At 40.7% G+C, this 24032-nt stretch overlaps 1 protein-coding gene across 1 annotated transcript in view; it reads left to right on the top strand.

Annotated features, from left to right (window-relative positions):
* The window catches only part of Jam2 (junctional adhesion molecule 2), a 53097-nt gene that overhangs the window by 23879 nt on the left and 5186 nt on the right, over positions 1-24032 (top strand). Inside the window, exons 2-9 of the mRNA XM_028875980.2 lie at positions 3598-3666; positions 8978-9085; positions 10676-10828; positions 15217-15413; positions 17384-17483; positions 18444-18551; positions 20773-20788; positions 23218-23260. Of these exons, the coding sequence (XP_028731813.1) occupies positions 3598-3666; positions 8978-9085; positions 10676-10828; positions 15217-15413; positions 17384-17483; positions 18444-18551; positions 20773-20788; positions 23218-23260 (794 nt within the window). The remainder of the gene's footprint in view (positions 1-3597; positions 3667-8977; positions 9086-10675; positions 10829-15216; positions 15414-17383; positions 17484-18443; positions 18552-20772; positions 20789-23217; positions 23261-24032) is intronic.

Below are 24032 nucleotides of genomic sequence, written 5' to 3'. Positions count from 1 at the left end.
ATACAAAGGGAGTTAGAGGGGTGTGAAGGAAGATGGAATGAAGATGAATGATCATATTTCATTTTATATGCATATGCATTTTTTTTAATGTATGCAATTCTTAAGAATAAATAAAGCTCCTAATTAAAAATAAAAGAGTTAATGAATAAATAAAAGTTTTAAACTTTCGAATACATGCATGTGAAATTTATGAGAGAGTAAAGTACAACTCATGAATAAAGTTATTTTCCATAGAACTTTTAGTGATCTTTGGAATTTCAAAAAATATCTTTCAAAAGAAGTTTTAGTAAGTAGAAAATTGGAATTGACAAAAAGGAAAAATATTCACATTCCTATTTTGAGTCATGAAACCTAGCTCCCAAACCTTCCAGTCTCAGATTTGAAGTGTCCCTGGGTAAATGGAAACCTTCGATTCAGCTGAAGAAAATAAACACTCTCAGTAGGCGTGTGGTGTTTGGAGAGTTCAAAGCTAGGACAATGTGAAGGGAGCAAAGATTATCTCTTCCTCTTTTGCTCAGATTTCCCCTTAACTGGTTTCCAGAGAATATTAGTCTTTATTGTTTTGTCTGAAAATCACAAGACTTGTCGGTGGTCATAATCAAGAGCTGCTGGGGGACACTAATTCACATGTTTCAAGGTGTCCTTTGAAAGTTTCGAAACCTTTCAAGTTTGGAATCTTAATTGTTACAGCTGTATCCAGAGATTTTTATCATTAAATGTAGGATGACACAAGAAGGCCTGACTTTTTGCTAAGCTCACCTGTGAGAATCTGGTTTAGCTGTAGTCTTGACCCATCCTCTGCTCTCCAAAGGTACATACAGGCTCTGTCTTCGAACTCTAGAGAATAAAACTGGGGAAGGAGAAAAGAGGGTAGAAAGAGCAGCTCTGGAGAAGGGAGAGGCGAGCAGTTTCAGAGGAACATCGGAGGGAAGGAAACAGCTTGTATGGGAAGGAAGTATATGGGAGAAGCAAGAAGGAGATTTGAAGAGATTCCCTGGACCTTCTTCATGGTTCTTGACATACAGGTTTTTTTGAAGTGATGCTTTGGTGGCCCTGACTCCTCTCTGTCGCTGAGCCCAGTGGCCTGATGCCTTTCCACACCCATCTGCATCTCTGATCCTCAGTGACAAAGATCAATGGAGGTCCACATTCTTCCCCCACACCAGCTTACCAGTTTCCATGGTAGAAACAGTTGCAACTTAGAATCAAAACCCGAATTGAACAACTAGATACTTAAGTTTTGCAGAAATTGGGGAACTTTAATTTGCAATGAGACATGCTACCATGCTTCAAAGAGAGATAAAAAGGAAAATAAAAATTTCTCCTGAATGGCTGTGTTCCTTAGGTGTGAGAAGGAAACACCGACAGATAAACAAGCCAAAGAGAAGATGTCATCTCACATGATTTTTCTCCTTCCCAGAAATATAATAAATTCTTTCATCATTATAAAATTTTGATTTTGAAAGAACTTTAAAATCCTTGAGCTCACAATTATCTGTCCTCCTTAAGTCTATTGGTATATGTCTATACCTGGTTCTTAAACTACCCTGACTGGAGCAGGGTTTTTCAAGCACGAGCGATTTCCACACCACACTTTCAAGGCACATTTATCCATTTATCTCTACAGTTTTAGACATCAGGACATGGGCAGGGTGCTACCTTCATCTAGTGGGTAGAAGCCAGAGATGGTGTGACTGCATGATTGTGTACAGGACAGTATCATGTAAGAAACTACCTGACCCCCAAGGTCATAGTATCAGTATTGAGAAAACATGGTCAAGAGCCTTCTAAGGTTCCCATGGTGTCCTTTTTAACTCAGTACAGTCTCTTCACTTCTACCTTCCTTCGTGATCAGAGCCAGTCCTTTGCCTTCATCAATACCAACTTCTCTTCTCCCCAATCCTGCCTTCAGTAGAACAAAGGACCTTCCACATGACATCTGTATTAACTGACAGTCCTTGTTCATAGTTCAACTTGAAAGGAATGGGGCACTGTGCCTAGTACAGTACAGTACAGTATAATACAGAAGAGGATAGATAGTACAGTATAAGTAACCACGTGGGAATTGGGTACTGTAGTGGTTACGTTTGCATAACTGTAACCAAGATACCTGAGAAAAACCTTAAGGTGGGAACATTTTTTTTTTTTTTTTTGCTCATAGTTTCATGCTTGGTTGGCCCTAATGAGCTTGGGAAGAACATCATGGCAGCATGATGATTGGGTGAATGACCTTCTTCACCCCATGGTAGACAGGAAGCAGAAAGCAGGAGACAGGAAAGGGCCAAGGTCAAGTTAGCTCCAATACCCCACCCCAGTGACTTACTTCCTGCAGCTAGGTCACAACTTGTAAAGTTTCCAGAACCTCCCCAAATAAAACCATGAACTATCCTGGGGGAAGATTTCATATTCAAGCCATAACCACAGATAATTCTTTTAAGAGTTAGATGAGCACATACTTAGGAAGCACTGGGAATGCGGCCTGACATCTAAATACTCAATATACATTGAGTATCATTATTAATTTTTGCTTTGATACCGAGATCCATGTTGGCCAACTCACTTCCTCTTCTACCACAAGTCTGGGAAGCAGGGGTAATGGTGGTTTCTCTCAAATGCTTGCCTAAGCTATTGCTTTTTTCCCACGTCTGTCCTGCCCCGTGTTTCTTCTACAGTGATGAGGCAAGATGTGCTTGTTTTACTCTTGCTTGATTTGAGGTATTTATATACCCTCTTGAAACAAGGAACACTGATGAGTGTAAGAGCAAAAAGGACCAATACTCAAAGTGCCGTCGTGGGTGGCAGAATTCTTGGACTGTATTGGTGTGAAGATAGCTGTATGCTGGGAAAAGTGTCAGATTCTGGCATGAGTGACCCTGTGCATTGTGATGCCTTTCACAGACATGAAATTTGTAGAAACAAAAGGAAGTTCTCAACCAAGCTGCTGTGTTGCTTTTGCCCATGAATTTGTGGTGGAAGGAGAAAAAGGAGAGACAGGGGTCTAGAAGAAAGGGAGGCTTGTAGGTTTCATCTCAAAAGAGACATCAGAACTAGTAATAAGTATTTGTTTGGGTTTTGATTTTTGTTTTTGCAAAAAAAAATGGTAATTAAATCAAGGAGAAAATAAAAGACTACATAAAAACAAGACAGTTGAATCTTTGAGAAGCTATCTCTGGATGGATGGATATGTGGGTGGGTGGGTGAGTGGGTAGGTGGATAAATAGGTAGATAGATATGTGGGGTGGGGGGTGGATAGATGGACAGATATGTGGGTGGTTGGATGAATGGATGGAAGGGTGCATAGATAGGACATTGCATAATAAGGTAAATTAAGGGCATACTTGTTTTCAGAGGTTCTGAGGAGAGTGCACTTCCTGCTATAGATTCTTCTTGGGAAATACTAAAAGCCCAAACCACCATAAAGAAAATGAAAGTGATGTGTGTGGTATGGTTTCCCTATTTTGATGTTTTATGTTCTGTGTTATGAATTGTGTAACAATTGTTACTCAGTTTATGTTGGCTTTGTTGAATGTTGTGTCCCACTCAAACATTTGAAAAACAAACTTCCATATTAATTATGTATCTGTTTTACTCTTTCAGATCATAAGGCAAATGGATTTTCTGCATCAAAAGACCACCATCAAGAAGTTACAGTAATAGAGTACCACGGTACGGCATCTTACAGGTTTAACTGGATTGATTAGTTAACGTACTGTGTTTGTATGTAAGATCTTCTGCCCACTCCACCACACTGTGTGTGTGTGTGTGTGTGTGTGTGTGTGTGTGTGTGTGTGTGTGTGTGTGTGTGTATGTGTGTGTGTGTGTGTTGAGAGAGGGCATCCAGGGTGGGAGGACAACTTTGTGGAGTTAGTTTTCTCCTTCCACCTTATGTGGATTCCCAGGGATCAAACTCAGGTCTCTGGGCTTTTGTGGTCAGCCTTTTAACTGCTGAGCCATTTAACTGGCTGCCTGCTCACACCTCATTTGTCTCCTTTGGTGGTCTGTTTGGTTCTTGTGATGCATTTATCATCAGCCATGATGCTGGTAGTGGGTGCCATTTATCATGTACTTGGTTGGAGCTTCTGTAGTAGTCACTCTGGTAGCCATCTCATAGTCAGTCAGGTTTTGGTCTGTTCTTTTGAAGAGGAACTTTTGGCCTCAGGCATCCTGGTTTCAAAGATGAACAAGATAAGGGTGGGGTAGAAGTTCCATTAGGTCACCTCGGCAGTACAAGATTAGGGTGGTATAACAAAAAGCACTCAGATAATTCAGTGAAGGCCTTTAAGTTGTAACAAGATTAAGCTAATAAGACCCACTTCATGGCGGGTCAATTCCAAATGAGGGAAGGTAGCTAAGAGGTATAAATGCCTGAAAGTGAGTTGGACTCTAGAGTGTGTGCAGGAGGCTAAACAGAGCTGGCACCATGCCAGAAGGGAGGCTGGAAAGCAGAGAGTGCGCACAGCCGGAGAGGATGACCTCAAGAGGCAAAATGAAATTCAGCTTCCCTTCTACTCACTTTCCCAGAGGCACTTACCTAGCTAGGTCCAGCCAGCCGCGGTGGGTGTACATGGCTCGGACTTAATATCTCTAAGAAAACGTCAAGATTACGTGCTTTATTGTTACATTACCTTTAAAACACTGGGCAAAATTAACATAACTTTAAAATCTGACACCTTAAAATGTAAACTCTTCAGTGGGATTCAGTATATCCAAAATGTTCTAAAAGTACCGCCCCTCCCTAGACCCAGAACATTTCCTCTACTCCAAAGTGAAATCCTTTGCCCTTCGGCTTTACTTTTTAAAGACATGCTTTATTTTTTAATATAGAAAATCCTTCTATAATTTATTGCAGTCAAAAGTTAATCTCAGGGATGAAGTTACTATGCTCAGTGAGAAATTACTTCATGGCAAGGTCAATGCTTACCCACATACAAGGTGCTGGGTTTAATGCAGTGCAAGCACACTCAAACACACACACACACACACACACACACACACACACACACACACACACACTCACATAGTTAGAGTGGATTTTAGTTCTATTTCATCTGTGCCCTGCTTATTCCAATTTGGCTCTTCATTAAACAAAAATCAATCTGTAGTTTCTTCCACATTTTTTTTTCTTTTTGCAGTAACTAAAAATCTGTGACATTGTGTGATTTGTATACATGAAACACATTTCATTCAGGTTTTTTTTCCTTGTATTTCTCTGATGTCAAAAAGTTATGAATTAATCCCCGATTCTCAGGGCTGCTGGTCTGCCTCACTTCCCACGGTGCTGCCAACAGCAGATTAAGCCCGAAATCAGGGCAGCTCTGGCAGGCTTGGACATCACATGAGCAGCTCTCTGCAGCATGCAAACCTGAAAGCTATGAATCAGAGTCTAAGAGCAACCATTTTCTTGAACAATGGCCTTTTTTTTTTTTCAATCAAGATTAAACAGATGTTTTGACACCATAATCCACCTTAATAGAAAAGGTTGGCACCTTTTTGTGTATTAATGTGTCTTGTGTGAAGAAATATGATTCATGTCAACACTATCCAAAACAGAGGTAACATTTTAGTACAGATTTGGGCAATGTAAATGTAGGCTTGTGATAAAATCTTGTGTGGATTTCTAGCATGTGGGAGGTGAGTTTATAATTACAACTAAAGAGAATTTCCCCATGGATGAGAATAACGGCATTTTTGGATCACATGCTATATGCAAGGTATAATGTGTATCAAACATTATATATATATAAAATGATATACATTATATATAATTTTGACAGGAATTACTATTTTATCATTTCACTGACATGAGTATGATGCTCCCATTCTCTCAGGCCTAATATGTGACAACGGTCTAACTTGATGGCCTGTGCTGTGAACCTCCATGCCACCGTAATTCTGAAGCCAGATATGGAAAATTATGCCAGCTGCGAGTTTCAAATTTTGGCTGGAGAAAAGGGGGAGTTAACATCTGGGATCTTTATCCGGAAACGTTAGCCCCATTGTGCTGGCACTTTCACTGTGTGTATTCATATCCTAGGACTGTCTTAACAAAATGCTACAGACTCTAAAACAATAGCCTTGTTCTCTGACAATGCTAGAGCTCAAGATCAAGGTGTTGCTGCCTTAGGGCAGTGGCTCTCAACCTGTGCCCCGTGGGGTGGAAGAACACTATCACAGGGGTCACCTAAGACCATCAGAGAATGCAGATACTTACATTATGATTCGTAACAGTAGCAAAATTACAGTGCTGGAGTAGCAATGAAAGTAATTTTATGGTTGGGGGTCACCACAACACGAGGAACTGCATTAAAGGGTGGCAGCGTTCGGAAGGTTGAGAACCACTGCCTTGGGGCTCTTGGTCTAGACTTCCCTGTGCAGGACACTTTCTCAAAGAATCTTAGAACCAACTTCCCCGTCTTCTAAATCTTTGATCAGATGTTACCTTCTGAGAGCGGTCAACTGTTCTGGACTTTGTCCCAGCAATCCCCATCTCCCCTGCTGTTTCCTCTCACCTTCTGGGGCTCTTGTTGCTTATCGGCCTGCCTTTTCCTGCTGGATTGTCAGATCCCAAAAGCCAAGGATCCTTCCCTGCTCGCTGATTACAGCTCAAGAACAATGCTGGCCCACAGAGTTACTGAACATATTTTGAACAATTGGATAGATCACTTCTTCACATTATATATATTCCGTAAGAAGGAGACTAAAGTCAAATCACTAGGGAAAGTCATTGGTTACATTTTCTAAAGGATTTCCTCAAGTTTTTCCACGGCACAGTGAGGGAAGGATCGGGAGGAGGCACTCACCAAAAGGGATGTATTTGTGTGCATGTTTAGTTAAATATATGAACAGTGTGGTGCAGTATAAACTTATCTCTTAAGATGTAGGAGGTAAGACACGGAGAAACAGTGAAAACGAGTGTGGGTGTGTGCATAATTGTTGGAAAACTCAACAAAATACGGGAAGGAAACCTATCTAAAACTCAAGACTCCGGAAGTTACCACCCTTTCTCCTTAATCAACAGAACAGAACTGTTTCCTCAGACAGGTCCCTTAGCACACATTTGTCTTTGGAGCATTGTTGTAAACACCTCTGAAAACGATCATTCGGAGCGGCGTGAAAGTTTAAAGCTTTAAGCACTCTTAAAACAGCGTAGGGTTCTTTTTTTTTTTCCCTTGTCTTTTTTTTTTCTCTAGCCATTTTTCTACTACCTTTCATTTTAGTTCTATAAATAGAAGCACAACTGAAAATTTAGAAACACATGACAGGCTACACATAACAACAACAAGCCCTTGGTCTATCACATACCCATCAGCACTGGGTTAGTTGGCAAACAGGTGCCTGCAGACTTTTTGTCCAGGACTATGCTCTATCTATAATATGGGACTTTTTATTTTTTATTTTATTTTATTTTATTTTATTTATTTATTTTTTTTTTTTTTGGTTTTTCGAGACAGGGTTTCTCTGTGTAGCTTTGCGCTTTCCTGAGACTCATTGTAGCCAGGCTGGCTCGAACTCACAGAGATCCGCCTGCCTCTGCCTCCCGAGTGCTGGGATTAAAGGCGTGCGCCACCACCGCCCGGCCAATATGGACTTTTTAAAACAAACATTCAATGTTCTTGTTTTAAAATAATTTATTCTTATTTATGTGCATTGATGTTCTGTCTGCATGGATGTCTGTGTGAGGGTGTCAGATTTTGGAGTTACAGACAGTTGTAAGCTGCCATGTGGGTACTGGGAATTGAACCTGGGTCCTCTGGAAGAGCATTCAGTGCCCTTAACCATTGTGCCATCCCTCCAGCCCCTAACATTAAATGTTCTTAAACATCAAGATCAGACATTTGGAAAAGATTTTAACCTAATTTTTTATTCAGTGAAAGATCCTCTGCTTTTTTTTTCAAGCTCAAACCACATGCCTTATGGTTAAAAATATTCAGAAACATGAAGTTGGCACTCGAAGGAGCCTACTTGAAACATGCTTTTAAACTATTTATAGCTGGAGCTTCTGCTTGGCAGCTTGGAGTAGTATTGAGACGAGTGTTGGGTGACTCTCCCCCTAGTCATTTGGTTTGGACAGTCAAGAGAGGTGACTCCCTCACCACGGGCGATGGTGGCACACGCCTTTAATCCCAGCACTCCGGACACAGAGCCAGGTGGAAGAGGTGACTCCCTCAGAGGTTCCAGGAATTCTTTAATGATGGAACTGTGGCAAATTTACTGTCATGAAACTGATCTTTGATACACTGAAGTCAAATTGATGTGAAGATTCATCTTTTAATAGTTAATCCAGATTGAGACAAAGTTAGCGGCAGTAATTTTGCAGTAGGAACCTACAATTTATTATAGGGCTCTATTAGGTGTATATTAATGTCTTCATAGAGAGTCACAAGGGACCTGAGTGGGAATGTAGCCAGTGAGGAACTTCTGTGCATTTTCCCAGCATGCAATGGCCGGACCAAGTGTCTTTCTTAGGTGCAAATGTCCAGTCCTCCCTCTTGATGCACATCATCTTTGCCTGAAATGACGTCATCTTGCCTGCCTCTTCCATCAAACTTTAGAGTCCTCAGATGCCGAGACTTAGACTAACAAGTAAATACTTAGTCACAGCTGCTGTTTGTTAAGCACTAACAACGTTGAGGCCTGTATGTTGTGCATATATTGCTGCTTTTGAAGACTCACAATGGTGTGAGCTCCTATTCCGTTTCAGGGATGGCCACTCAGATTCCGGAGCTAGGGTTATGTCACATAATTATTACAGAGAAGAGCGGCTATGCTCCCAATTCATCTTTGGGTGAAGCCAACATGGTATCTGTTGATGTGATGTATTGGTGTCTCTGTGTGTGGCTGGGTGGAGATGAATGGATGGATGGAAATGAAAAAAAAAAATTGAAGTAATTTAAAAATTGTTTTAAAGTTTTTTAAATTAAGTAAGGTGTAAGTTCATAGGAACAATTAGAAAACTTACTTTCACTATTGTTTCTAGAGGCTATTTTAGCTTGTAAAACCCCAAAGAAGACTACTTCGTCCAGATTGGAGTGGAAGAAACTGGGACAGGGTGTCTCCTTGGTCTACTATCAACAGGCTCTCCAAGGTAAGAAACTGGAGACTTGAAGAGGTCAGAGTGAGAAGACACCACATACAGCCCATTTAATTTACAAATGGGAACAGGACATGACTGATTACTGAAAATGTGTTTCTGTAAGTGTGAGATGAAATGAACAGTGTCTGAGACCTAAAATACAACAGTCATAAAAACCAGATAGCAAAAGTAGGTGAATTCCACCGAGGCCTGGGACCCTTGGTTACTTAACAGAAAATACAATTATTTTTGCTGGCCTAGTAAATCAAACTGTTAGAGAGGAGAAAATCACTGGCCTGAAATTGGGCTGTGCATGATCGTGCATGCCTTTAATCTTGGCACTCTAGAAGCAGAGGCAGGGAGAGCTCTGTGAGTTTATGGCTAAGCAGGATAGCCAGGACTCCAAAGGGAGACCCTGTCTCAAAAACAAAACAAAACAAGCAAATGAAAAGATGAGACTGGGCCAGGCGGCGGTGGCACACACCTTTAATCCCAGCACTCAAGAGGCAGAGCCAGGCGGATGATCTCTGTGAGTTCCAAGCCAGCCTGGTCTACAGAGCGAGATCCTGGACAGGCACCAAAAACTACTGTCTCGTAAAACAAAACAAAAAGAAAAGAAAAAAGAAAAGAAAAGATGAGATTGGAAAGTCTACCATTGAGAAGCCTGGAAAGTTGGGATGTGAGGATGGACTGTTAGTTACAATAGGAGCCTGGAGAGTTGGAATGCATAGACTGTTAGTTACAATAACTGTTAGCAAGTACTTTTCATTTGTTGTACATGTCTTTCACACGCTACTCTTCCTTCGGATTATATAATTTATTATTAAATAAAATATGATAATGGTGGGTGTGCTATAGCATTCGTTTGTATGTTGGTAACCTCTCTGTTGCTGTCATAAAATTCTCTGACAAAGGCAACTTAAGGACGAAAGGACTTACTTTGGCTTACTGTCCCAGAGGGATAGAGTCTATCATCGCAGGAAGGCATGGCAGCTGGATCAGGAAGCTTGCTGATGACATTTTTATCCATACACAGGAAGCAAAGAAATACAAAAGGAAGTGAGGTGAAGCTAATCAAGACAATGCTTTTATGATCCTTGCCACCTACCTCTTCTTCTCTGTTATTACCGCAATGAGCATATATAAAGTTACTGTTCTGACCAGTTAAATCAGACTCTTCAATTTTGAAAGCAGAAACAGATGCAAGACAGGTGGCAAGGCAGCATTGAGTTGAGTTCTTTAAAGGCAAACATGGTGCCAAATGTAATGGTATACACCTTTAATCCCTGCACTCAGGAAGCAGAGGTGTTTAGATCTCTGTGAGTTTAAGACAAACCTGGTCTACATAGAGAGTTTCAGGTCAGCCAAGGCTATATAGAGAGACCCTGGAGAGAGAGAGGGCAGTATGTGAAACTTAATAGTCTTTAGTAGTCTAAAAATGCCCCCCAAAATGCATAATATGCACATGTAAGTTCAATGTTTAAATTTAAGTTTTACCAGGAAAACAAATGCTTTAGTTTTGAATGAAGTAGCTTGAGGAAGACACTCCATAGAAAGCTGCTTGCATTGCTTCTAACACTATTGTCTTTTTCCTTCCAAAAGGTGACTTTAAAGATCGAGCTGAGATGATAGATTTCAACATACGAATCAAAAACGTTACAAGAAATGATGCTGGAAAGTATCGCTGTGAAGTCAGCGCTCCATCTGAGCAAGGCCAGAACCTGCAGGAAGACACAGTCACTCTAGAAGTCTTGGGTAATGCCCATACACGCATGTGTAACTGCCGTCAGCTGTCCCAGCCTCAGCCCCAGTCCTGGGGGTGAGACACAAACCCAGAGTCCCAGCCAGTACCGCCATATTCTGCAAGCACCTTCCCAGAAGGACCCAGGCTATTTCCATCAGACCACTAGCTGCTGGAATCACTGTTTCCTCAGCTCTCTCTGTTTAAGACTGAACTAGCCTGCAATGGTTTTGCTCTGTACCACGAACATTCTGTTTTTGTTTGTTTTTCAGTATCCTAGATAGTGTCCCATAAGTTGATGGAAAGCCAACAGAAGAAACAGCAATTGTAGGCCAGCAGAAAAATCAGAAAGTGTTTGGTTCAAGAGAATTGGCATTTATTTGGTAGCTAGCAGATGTAAAGTGCTTTCACACAGTATTTTACTTAATCTTCACTACAAAACCAATTGTTCCAAATGAGGAAATAGAAGTTCAATTCTTTGCTCAGTGCCATAAAATTAGAACATGTTCCAACCAAGATTTGGGTGCAGATGAGGTTGATTCCAAGGCTGCTATGATTAACCAGCATAAGAATGATTGGTAGATAAAACAGTTCATAACAGCAGTAGGCAGAACCATCTTTTCTATGATGTTAGCATAAGAAGCCAAGAAAAACAACCTCTTCTCTTTAAAAAATGTTATTCAGAGTCTTTCTGAAGCAGTATTATTTTTCAACTTTTTGACTAAGGCCAAGTATAAAATCCAGTGACACGCTGGTATAGAGAAAGTGTAATTCAGAGAACCTTGCAGCAGATTCAGTTGGTATAATCACTTTCTATTCTACATAGTGAATTATCATACATTAGCTTAAGAGAACAGTCCTTCATCAGCTTCTGGTTCTATGGATGAAAGGTCCAGGAGCAAGGCTCGGTTCTACTCAGTGTTCCACAAGGCTGAAATGAAAGTTTTACATGGGCTCAACTCCTTTCTCCAGGCTCTGGGGAAAATCTGTTTCCAAGCTCCTCCTTGGTGTCGGCAGATTTTTACTTCCTTATGACTGTAGGCCTGAGATCCTAGACCATGCTCCCTATCATCTAGAGTCACACTCATTTCTTAGAGGCTGTGCATTTTCCTGTCACCTCACCCTTTTCATCTTCAGTGCAGCAGAGGCATGCTTGATCCTTCTTGTACTTTGAATTGCCAGCATTTCCTTCAGTAATTAACCAGAATAAACCCTGCATTTAAAAGGTTCATGCTGGGGACTGGAGAATGGGCCACCAGTGGTTAAGAGAACTTGTTGCTCCTACAGATGACCCTGGTTGGTCCACGTTAATTTTGCAGCATCCAGATGGGAAATGATAAACCTATTACTCCAGGTCCTGAAGATCTGCTACCCTCTTCTGGCCTTCATGGGCATTGCATGCACTTGATGCACATAAATACATACAGGCAAAACACCCATACCCATTAAATATAAATAAGTAAATCTTCAAAAGGTCCATGTTGTGGCCAGATCCACCTTTCTATATTACAGACAATAGATTTGGAATCTTTTTTTTTTGGGGGGCGGGTTTTCGAGACAGGGGTTCTCTGTGTAGTTTTGGTGCCTGTCCTGAATCTAGCTTTGTAGACCAGGCTGGCCTCGAACTCACAGAGATCCACCTGGCTCTGCCTCCCGAATGCTGGGATTAAAGGTGTGCACCACCACCGCCCAGCCACTTTTTTTTTTTTTCCAAAATAGGGTTTGTGTAGCTCTGGCTGTCTTGGAACTTACCTTGTAGACTAGGCTGGCCTCAAACTCACAGAGATCCACCTGCCTCTGCCTCCTAAGTGCTAGAATCAAAGGCATGTGCAATCACCACCCCCTGGTAATTTGGAATCTTAATGACATTTGCCAAATTTCTTCACAGTACTTTTATATTTTAAATATCTGAGAGAACATGTATATATACTGAAGATGGAGGTCTTCTGGGACTGTCTTGGATTCTGCCTACCATTGTCAGCCCTGAGTTTTCCAGGAGACTATGAACAGTTACCTACTAAATTTTGTTTTACTTCAAGTCCCTAAGACCCACTTTCTCCAATGAGATCCCACTTCTTTTTTTTAAGTTTAAAAAAAGCATTTTATAATAAAATAAGGTATAATAAGATAAAAGACCCCACTTCTTAAAGCTTTCAAAGCCTCTCCTAAAGGACCGCCAGCTGGAGAGCAACTGTTCAAATACATGAGTCCATGGGGGTCACTTCATGGTCAGATCTTATCATTCTGCCCCTGATCCCCATAAACTTGTGGATATTTAGTAAGGGGAAGTGCATACAGTCTAACTTCAGAAATCACTGGTCTCATGGCCCGAACCCTGTTCTAAAGTCTGACGTCTTAAATCATTCAAAGCAATCGCTTAACCATGAACTCCTATAAAATAACAAAATACAGTGTTTCACAATAAACATCCCCATTCTAAAAGGGAATAACGGGGGCATAGTAAGGAAAGGCAGGGCCAAAGCCAGACCAAAACAGAATGAAAAGTACCAAACTCTGCAGCTCTATGTCCACTCTATGGGGCTCTTGGTGGAATCATCTGGGCTCAATGACCTTGCGTAGCTGTTGCTCACTGTTACCTGAGCACAGGTGGCTTCTCTTTGGGGATAGCTCCATTTGGTGTTGGAATGTTTTCTCAGTGAAGGTCCAGTGCTTCTGACAATCCTAATATCCTGGGGTCTCACTACAGCTTGGACTAGACCCTTACAGTTTCACATGCAGCCCACACAAGAGCTCCATGCAAAGAATCTGACACTGTTCTACAGCTGTTGCAACAGCTTTCTGGGATCTCGGAACAATTGCCTTTCTCTTGAACCAGAATGCCTGAAAACAAGCAAACAAACCAACCAGCAGCATTGAAATAATTCCAAGTACTGTACCCTGCTCCAGATGCGTCTTGACCCTCTTGGACCATAGTGTAGCAGCCTCTGTGTGCCTTTGCTACTGAACTCAGGCAGAACTCTTCGATTGATGTCTGTTTTACAGAATGACACCTACAAGGCTGTTTTCAGGAATGCTTCTTCTACAGGAATTTGAATTGTTACACCATGGAGCTCTTCTTGATGAGTGGGTTTTCCTCTCAAGGCACCCTTTCTTCCTTGGTGGTGCCAATATGTTTAACAATTACAGCTGCTTTGTCTGAACTCACCTTGCCTCTGCCTGCAATTTAAACATTTCTGTGCACCTTTCCTTGTTATAAATGTCACTTGCACATCCTTCTCCTTTCTCCTTGTAAATCTGACAAAGGCAGTGAAGAGTTACCATGCACTGCTTGCAGCCTATGCAGTCGTGACATTTCCTCAGCCAAACAACTTAGTCCACTGCTTTAAAATTCAGCCTCAACCCAGTTTTCAGGACACTGGCAGAGAGGAGCCAGATCCATTGTCTGAATGTCATAGTAATGGCCTCTAATCCAATTTCTGATACAAGTCAAGTTCTTCATCCTGTCTCTGAGCAAGCACAGTCTTTACTGTTCACCCTTCTATTGGCATTCTTATCTTCCACAACCCACCAAACTAAACCATTAACTTCTCTTTATAGCATTATATGTCTTCTCTACCACTCCAAACTCTATTGCAGTCCTGCAAATTAGTTCCTAAGGCTTATGAACTGTGTGGTCAGAGTCCCAGCAATGTTTCCACTTCTTGGTGCCAATTTTTGTTATTAGTTACTTCTCTCATTTCTGTGACCACCTACATGACAAGGAACAACTTAAAGAAGGCTCATGTTTTGAACGGCTGTAAGTCCAGCATGGTAGAGAAGTCATTGAGATGGGACTAGCTCATCTGGGGCAGTGGGAGCATGAGGTTGCTTGTTCACATCTTGGCAGACCAGAGAGCAGCGGGACCAGAAGCAGAATGAGGGTATGAATCTCAAGGCCAGTCTTCAGTGACACACTTCCTCACAAGTGGTTCTCAACATTCCTATTACCACCAGCAGCTGTGGGCCAAGTTTTCAAACACACGAACCAGCCCATGGAGGGTATTTCATATTCAAACCCTAACATCTTACTTTATGAAATGAAGAGACTCAGAAAAATACAGGTCTGGCATCTTCAATACATGACTTTCTAAGTTCAAGTGTATTGACAACTACTTGATAGTAAGTGAGGATAAAGTGAGCAAATGAAGCATACATGAAATTTTAATAGGATATAGGCATGGCTATTATCACTTTTACTTATATTCCTTTGGCCAAAACTAATGCATATAACTCTCCTGGCAGCAACAAGAGTAAAAAGTGTGGTGTATTGTATGCCCAAGAAAAAGGAAATACGTCTAGTGAATAGTGATCCATCTGTAACTCAGGTGTCCCCTTAATATAGACTACTAAAACTCATGTTCAGCTAATGAATAATGTATACTATTTGGCTTCCATTGTCCAGTGGCTCCTGCAGTTCCTTCATGTGAAGTACCCACGTCTGTTCTGAGCGGAAGTGTTGTAGAGTTACGGTGTCAAGATAAAGAAGGAAACCCGGCTCCTGAATACACATGGTTTAAAGATGGCACCAGTTTGCTGGGAAATCAAAAGCTTGGCAAACACAATAGCTCATACACAATGAACACAAAATCTGGAATTCTGGTATGGTCATTTCCGGTATTAAACTACTAACTGTCATTGCGATGAAATGGTTATTAGAACTTAAGCTGATACAGAACAGCAGATCAATATCATTACTTACTAAGTGGGGAGAGGGGGTGGTAGCAGGAATGAGAATAGTACATGTACTAACAAATGAGGGAACAGACTGTCATGGGAAGTGGGAAAACGGTACAGGGAACCAGGGAGCTAAGTATATAAGGTGTGACCAGGAACTGGGGCAGGCCAAACAGGCGGTGCTCCATAGCTACCTCTCTGGCCCGGAAAATCACTAACCTCAGTCTCAATTTATACTACTGAGGAAATGCATGAAACACTCAGCTGGGGATACCTGGACCTCTGCACTAACATGGAAACAGGGACCACAGGAAAACCATGTTAGGATGTCGGAGTCATTAAACTTCCCCATGGCTCCAGATCCACCACTACAATCTCCGTGACTTACATCTCTAGTACCATACACTTAGTTCAGATTTTCTGATTGTTTCCACCTTTCCTAGAGATAACTGAGAAGGCTCTATAAATAAGCTGCTCAAACTTAATGACATTTTTATGAAGTAGTTTTACTTTCTCATCTGTGACTTTTCAGAGTAGAGGTGGGACCCCCCCAAAAAAAAAAAAAAAAAAAAAACAACAACAACAAAAACCAGGTCATTTAATCTGAAGCCATTTGTTTCCAATCAAGATAATATCACATTAGGTTTTAAATGGTTTGCTTCCAGCAATGCAAAATCACTACCACAACTATTATGAAAAACACTCTTATAGGTAATATTAAAAATAGCCTTAAGAATTTTGAAACAAAGGTATATTGTTTGCTTTGATTCTTTCTACTAGTACAGTGTCATTTAAAAACCAGATCTTCTGATGCCCGGGAAAGCACATGAATTCTGTAGCTAAACGAGAAAAGAAGGAGTAGAGGATGCTGCCCTCAGAATAAGGCCATGCTCCAGCATTTCCCACAGTCATCGGGAGCAGTCAGCAGGTCCGAGTGATTTTACACTGTGAAACTGTGCACAAAAGCTGCCGTCACACTCTCTATATTTACTCTTCAGATTTCTTTTCTGAGTGGGTGATAAAAGCCCTGAGACAGGTCTGAAATGCTAGGATCCACTCCCCTCAGGGAACCTCAGCTCTTGGGGTATCTGGTAAGGACACCTTATGCCCACAGGCTTCTTAAACTGGAGTGGGTTCTTCCCCCTTCCCTCCAGCCCACCCCCACTTTGTTTTTTCCTTCTTTTTTTCCCTTTTTCCAGAAACTCCTCAAGGTTATAAAACTACTGGTACAAATTATAAAGCCTTTTATACCAAATTCTTACTTCTCATCACTTGGCAGGGAGAAGTAGTGAGGGCTGAACTTCTATCTCTTCAGAATTTCCAAATATTCTGGAATTGCTATAATTTACAATCCCATAAACATCAGTTGAGGTTTCCTGGGCCCAGAGCTACTTCCTGGTCATAGCTCTGACTCTTTGGAGAAAGTACTTATGATTTGCTCTTGCAGTGAATTCACTGTGAATGAGAAAGTGCACGAGACCTTTTCACTAGGGAGGCCTTTCTTTATGAATGGCACTTCCCAGAAACTAGAGATCCTGAGGTGGCATGTACCTGTGATGCTGGCCACTTGAAGTCTACAGAGGGAGGATCAAGAGTTTGAGACCAGCCTGGGCAAAATAGTGGCACACAGGTAAGGGGAGGAATGGAGGAAAAGAGAGAGACAGATTTCCTCAGATAGACTTGTCTTTTTCTGTCAAATTAAGCAAGCCTTGCTGTTTACTTCTCAAAGTCCTGACAGATTCTGGTAGATACATACACAAGAAAAACACAAAGTTTTGAGTCATTACAAAGGGCAGACCCACTTGATGACAAAATTCAAAGGACATTATTTATTTTAGGAGTCTACTCACAGATTTACAGTTTAAAGGTCTATTTCTTTTTCCTTGTACAAATAGCAATTTAACATGATTTCCAAGATGGACAGTGGGGAATATTACTGCGAAGCCCGTAATTCTGTCGGACACCGCAGGTGTCCTGGGAAAAGAATGCAAGTAGGTAAGCATGGAGTATTGCGAAGTACTGGTGTGTGAGTAGAGTGTAGAATATTCGATGGTTAAGGGAGCATGGGGAGGGAAGGGGGTGAGTGATTTGAAGGACAAGTTGGGAGAAATGTAAAGTGTGCTTAATATAGAAAAGCAGCATTGTTTTCAGTCTATCTTCTAATCAAGGCAAGACGATTTAGCTTCTACATAGCGTTTTTAATTTTTCAAATGAATGTTTTAAAATATGCAGTCTTTGGAATCACAGCCGAGCGTGCTATAGGATGTGTTGCTGGGGACCCACCTAAACTGCTGCCACCGGCCTGCCACACACTTCCGTCTTTACAGTGGCAGAGTCTTTCTTCATAGGGTTACACTGAAATAATGCAGCAGTGCCCCTGTTCTGTGAGCATTTGTGTTAGCCACGTGGGTCATTAAGCCCTGGATGATGGCTGTGTCAATGCCCTGAAATACTAAGCTTATACTAATTGCAGCGTAGGTTTGCCAAGACACACGGAATAGTTATGAATCGATATGGTTCAGACTGTAGCTACAATGCATTATATTTGACAAAAATGACTTTTAGAATCCAAGAAAATGACAGCTTATGAATCTTTCCTAGGAAATATGAGTTTCAGGGCATAACCCCCACCCCCACCCCCAGGGATTAAACCCAGGGCATGAGTGGATGTCTGAGAAGGGTTTCAGGGATTGAGCTCAGGTGTTCAGTACATGGCAAGTGCCTTTACCCACTGTGCCATCTTGCCAGTCCTAACATTTAAGATTTTAGCGAAGCTTGGTTCTCTGAATATTTTCAGTAAGTTTTGGGCCATGTCTTGAAATTAACTTAGTTAAATAGGCTGCAAAAGCATACAGGTCTGCTTAGTATTGCTACCAAGGGGAGCTTTTATGACTCTGTTGGATTTAATGATGGCATTTGTCCAACAATTCAAACATGCATTATTTCACATTCCAGATGTTCTCAACATAAGTGGCATCATAGCAGCTGTAGTAGTTGTGGCCTTCGTGATTTCTGTATGTGGCCTTAGTGTATGCTATGCTCAGAGAAAAGGCTACTTTTCAAGTAAGTTGAATTTATCCTTCTCAGATACGTGATTTCCTATTAATATAGAGATTTCTTTTTAAGGTATACTGTTTTTCCTATGAAGTTCTACCTACTCTGGAGAGTATTTTTACTGCTATTGTATGATAGATAATGTTCACAATAACATGCATAAGGGTTGTGATACACCTTGGCAACTAGAGTCGAGCTGGGGTGAGATGGAGAATGCTTCCTTTTCAAAAAATTCTAGGCAATTCCATGGAATGTGTGAGAATCATCCTTGGAATATAACAGCACAAAGACATTCAATGTAGACAAATGATTGTAATGTATTAACATATGTATGAGATCTTTATATTATTTTAAGTTGGAATTGTGTCTTTCTGGATAAACATTGATTTCTAATTTTATAACCACCAGTGAAATGTTTCAGTATAGAACGGTGAGTTGTTGAATGTCTAACTTAGTCCAACTATAAAGAACACTGACAATGAGAACTAGAAACCTAGTTGGGCATGAGGGTGTATACCTGGGATCCCAGTACTGGAGGGCAGGGTAGAGTCGTGAACATGGAGGTGAATACCTGGGATCCCAGTACTGGAGAGTAGGATAGTCATGAGAATACACAGTTTGAGGCCAGCCTGGACTATATAGTGAGATCCTATTTTAAAAAAAAAAGAAATGACATAACAAAACCAACAAGCACACATAGACCCTACTGAACTAGAGATGCTTCCGGACAAGGTTTTAGTTCCTCATGGTTAGAACTCTTGCAACTTGAAAACACATTTGACCATGCAATTAGTTTGATATACATTTTTGAGATTTAAACATTTTATTCTCTTAATGTATTCCTTCTGTCCCTGTGTTTAAATTTATGGAAACTCAAGAGCTTCCACTTGCTGCATTGACAGAAGGATATGAAGTTGAATTTTTAAATGAAACAATAAATTATAACATGAATGAATTTTAGGTCCATTGCTTAATAATGGATATTAGTTTTAGAATTTAGATTGAAAATTATTCATATCAAAACAAAACAAAATCAAAAGGAGTTGCTGATAACATAAGTAAATCTTATACATCAGAAATGTTTCCATGAAAACTGATTCAAGGTAATTCTTTACGCTTAGCTGCTGCTGGGCATGGAGCTCACACATGTAATTACAACATTCACAAGGCTAAGGAAATAAGATTGTAAGTTCAAGGCCAACCTGGTCTACAAAGTAAGACCCTGTGTCAAGGAAAAAAAAAAGGAACAAACTGTCCTGTGAATGAGAACTCAGTCTAGCTTAGTCTAGCCTACTTTGTGAATAGAATCCAGCTGTGTCCCCCTGCTGGTCAATAGTGAAAGTATAAATAAAATTATTATTCAAAATTCTTGTCATTTTACCTAATGAGGAAAAAAAAAAACCCTGATGATTTTTAAATGAGGAGTCAGTAAAGATACCTTTCTTAAAATACTGAGAGTTGACATGGAGATGAGTTCATTAGCTAAGATTATTACTTCCATTTATTTATGGTAGAAAACCTGTCCAGGGGAACTGTATTTTTGAACTCATGTTTGGGATCAGCATCAGCAAACTATAACCTCTGGCCACATCCAGTTTATATCTGTTTTTCCTTTCCTTCTACTTTTTTTTTTTCTGGTACGGGAAAAAGGACCTAGGGCTCTCTACAGGCTAGACTGCTGCTCTGTCATGAGCAACATGGCCAGCTTCCCTTTAACCTTTCCACCGTGTTGCCCAAGTTGGTCTTGAACTTATGATCCCCCTGCCTTAGTTTCCTAAGTATCTGGGATTGCAGGTTTGCACCACCAGGCCCAGCTCCCTACCTCATTTTCTGGGGTCTGTAAGGTAATTTTTACAGAGGCAAACTTGAAATTACTTAGTAATAGTAATACTACCTTGAGACCACATTTCTAAGAAGTGTTAGCCCTACACCAAAAGAATTCTATTATTTTAATGAATAAGCTGATAAGATGATGATTATACTTTAAATTTTGATAACATTTTTGGAATTTTGTTTTCTTCTTGATTATAAAACCAACTAAAGTATCCTTGATTTTACTCCTGAGCCCTCAAAGCCCAGCCATTTGTTGTCCGTATGCCCTTTGATAGGAAATTTTCATTTAGAAGGTACAAATATTGTAGGTGAGACTCAAGTGAGTCAAACCAAAGTCATTGTAGATGAATCTGCATGTTAATTCCTGCACTAATGATATATACTTGTTCTTTTGTAGAAGAAACTTCCTTCCAGTAAGTATCCTTTTGTAACACGCTTTTCTTCATATCTTTTATTCTTTAATCCTTTGTTTAATGTCAAAAGTAGTTTATTTGTGCAGAGTAATCCTGTTAGAATTTAATTGCCTTCATCAAGAAATACATACCACCTCTGTCCTTGTGCCTGCTTATAAATGACAAGAGAATCATGGTCTCTAATTTTGTAGACATTTCCATAGTACAACTTTAAAAACACATTTCTATGTTTCACTAAGCTGAAATTTTTCAAATAAGCTTCCACTTAGTACTTTCTACATTTAACTGAAATTTCATCATCTTGGGGCCCAACACTGCTCCAGGCACTGCCATTATGTCAGTTTTTTTCAAAAAGGCCAAAACACCCACAAAATCTCTATTGGAAATCATGTATCAAAATCAGTATCAACATGGAGCTTACACTCCAAGAGCAGGAAATAAATAACCCTGTACACTCTGCGACATTTCCAGTGTGACAAAAACTATGGAGGAAAATAAAACAAGCGAAAAAGGAGAGAGAATGAAGACTGGGAGTGGAGACTATCATTTAAATAGAGGGTCTAGAAGGGACCTAGGCGATGTTTGGTAAAGGCTGAGGAAGGAAGCAAGCCAAGCAGAGAGCCCCAATGGTATTCTCGTAAGGGAGAAAAAAAATGAAAGTGCTCAAGGTCAGCATGTCCGGTGTATAGGGAGACATGAAGATGACATTGTGCTTCCAGCAGTGAGGGAAAGAGGCGATGAACACAAAAGTCCCGGGGGACAGACTGTACAGAGATGTTGCAAAGCACTTTTGAGGACTTTGAGGTATTTGGCTTTGGTTCTAAGTAACGTAGAAAGTCCATGAAGGACTGAAAGCAGCTTTAAAATTTTTAATTCTTTAATGTTCATCTTGATTTCTCTGTTAAGAATAAACTTTAAGGGAAAAAATGAAAGCAGGTACAGCAATTAGATAACAAACAGAAACCAAGACAAGACAACATGGTAGTGTTGGAGTACTTGAGGGTTTTATAGCACAGTGGACATATTTTCAGCAATTAACTGATCAAGATCCAGGCTGTTAGGAGAAAAGTCAAGTGGAAGGTGGCTTCAGGGTTACAAGACATATCCTCTACTTACTGAATGAGGAAGATTGTAGGAGGTGTGGCCTTGGGAGCAGGGTCAAGGGGAGGGGAGGTCCAGAGTGCTTGAACTTTCAGTATTCAAATGAGCTTATTAGACTATTAAGTAGAAATAATCAGTAACAATATATACAAATCTGGAGTTTGGGGGGAAATATTTTTCTTCTTTTTTAGTTTACTTTTATGTGACTGAGTGTTTTGCCTGAATGTATGACTGTGTACTAAGTCCCTACAGTATCCACAGAGACTAGAAGAGGGCGTCAGATATCCAGGAGTTGGAATTACAGATGGTTGTGAGCCATGGTATAGGTGCCGGGAGCCCAGTTCTCTGCAAGATTAGCAAGTGCTCTTACCCACTGAGATCTCTAACCCCTGGGGGAAAATACTTCAGCTGTTAACAAAAATGTTGGAGTCCTGCATAAGACTTGATGAGATCATCAAAATCCCAGTTTTGCTGCACGTGATCTGTGACTGACCTCCCTTTATATACAAGCATGGCAGATTGATCCCGTTTACACATTCTTCCCTCTTCCCAGCTGGCATGGCTTGTCTTAAATCCTCTGAAGACTCACCTGTCACTGACTTCCTGCCTCAACCCTGGTATCTCAATCTCATGCTATCCCAGTACAAACACAAGTCAAAGTCTAAAATATCAGGATTAGCAAAGGGGAAATTAAGGAGAGAGCTGCCTGGGGGTGTGGCCACTACCCAATCCCACTCCAGCCCCAGGCAACTGTGAGCACTTCAGGTTTTTATTAAGATGAAAAGTGAATGGAGGGTTTTGAACAAAGTGAAAAGTGATCTTAAATAAGTGAGGGAGATTTATACTTTATTAATTTGAGCCTCTGTCAAATCAGGCAGGAGTCTTCATAATCCAGGAAGGAACATTTTATTTCTTTACACCTTGTGTCTACTCATGAAATCTATAGTCTTCAAATTCATTTAGCTTCTACAAGAACCCCAATCAATATGTAAAACTTTCCATGGACAAATGAAATTTCAGATCATAATAATCAACTTTTACAATATTTAATGTTAATATATCAGGTTGAAAATAAGTCTCTTGTTTGTATATTCCACAGAAACAATTTAGCATGTTAGCCTCAGGCTACATTTTGTTGTTGAGAGTTTCACACAAACCTGTATGTACTTTGCTGCATGGCTTCTCTGGATACTGTCTATAAATGACAGGAACCCGGGCTGGGCTGTTGGGTTTTCTTCCTGCCTGGCTAAGATAGTCCTGCTGAGTGAAGATGGGTTCCAGTTGGAAGTAATAATATAGTAAATACTGTCTTTATGTTCTACAAACAGGAAGGGTAATCCTGCATCTAAAGCCACTACAATGAGCGAAAATGTGAGTACTATTAAAGCATGTTATTAGAATAAGTATATTTAGGGACTGTAGCAGAAAAATGAAGGAAATGTATGGATATTGTGACTTCACTTCTATTACTTTAGATTGGTAGGTATCTACCACTGGTACACTAAAGGATCTAAGTAGTTCCTTTCCATCTGGATTGGCATGATAAAGATGTTTGGTATTTACAGAGCAATTACAGGAAGTGATTTCCACCATATTCTGTTGAGGGTATTCAGTTCTAAGTCTACCTCTGTAAGATGAATCCTAAAAGGTCTTATAAATAAGAAAAAACCTGGAGCCAGATATTGGGGTGCAAGCTGAAAGATCAGAGAAGCAGAGCAAGCCACAGCCAACCTCACCTTGCCACCAACTCCTCAGCCGATCTTGTTTTCTCAGCCTGAAAGCCTGGGTCCTCACCCAAAACAATCTCAGCTGAACTGCCTTTTTCTATCTCCCTCACGTCTTATATACCTTTCTGTGTCCTGCCATATTACTTTCTGGGATTAAAGGCATGTGTCCTTCCCAAGCAAAGACATGAGATCTCAAGTGCTGGGATTAAAGGCGTGTGCCACCATGCCTGGCTCTGTTCCTGGTGTGGCCTTGAAGCACAGATCCAGATGGATCTCTGCCTCCTGAGTGATAGGATTAAAGGTGTGTATGCCACCACTACCTGACTTCTATGTTTAATCTAGTGGCTATTCTGCTCTCTGATCCTCAAGCAAGTTTATTAGGGTACACAATATATCACCACATACCTCCTTAATGT

Source organism: Peromyscus leucopus, chromosome 12 (assembly GCF_004664715.2).
Source record: "Peromyscus leucopus breed LL Stock chromosome 12, UCI_PerLeu_2.1, whole genome shotgun sequence".
NCBI classification, from domain to species: domain Eukaryota; kingdom Metazoa; phylum Chordata; class Mammalia; order Rodentia; family Cricetidae; genus Peromyscus; species Peromyscus leucopus.
The sequence above is the reverse complement of the archived record's forward strand: the minus strand, read 5'-3'. Positions and strand labels throughout refer to the sequence as shown.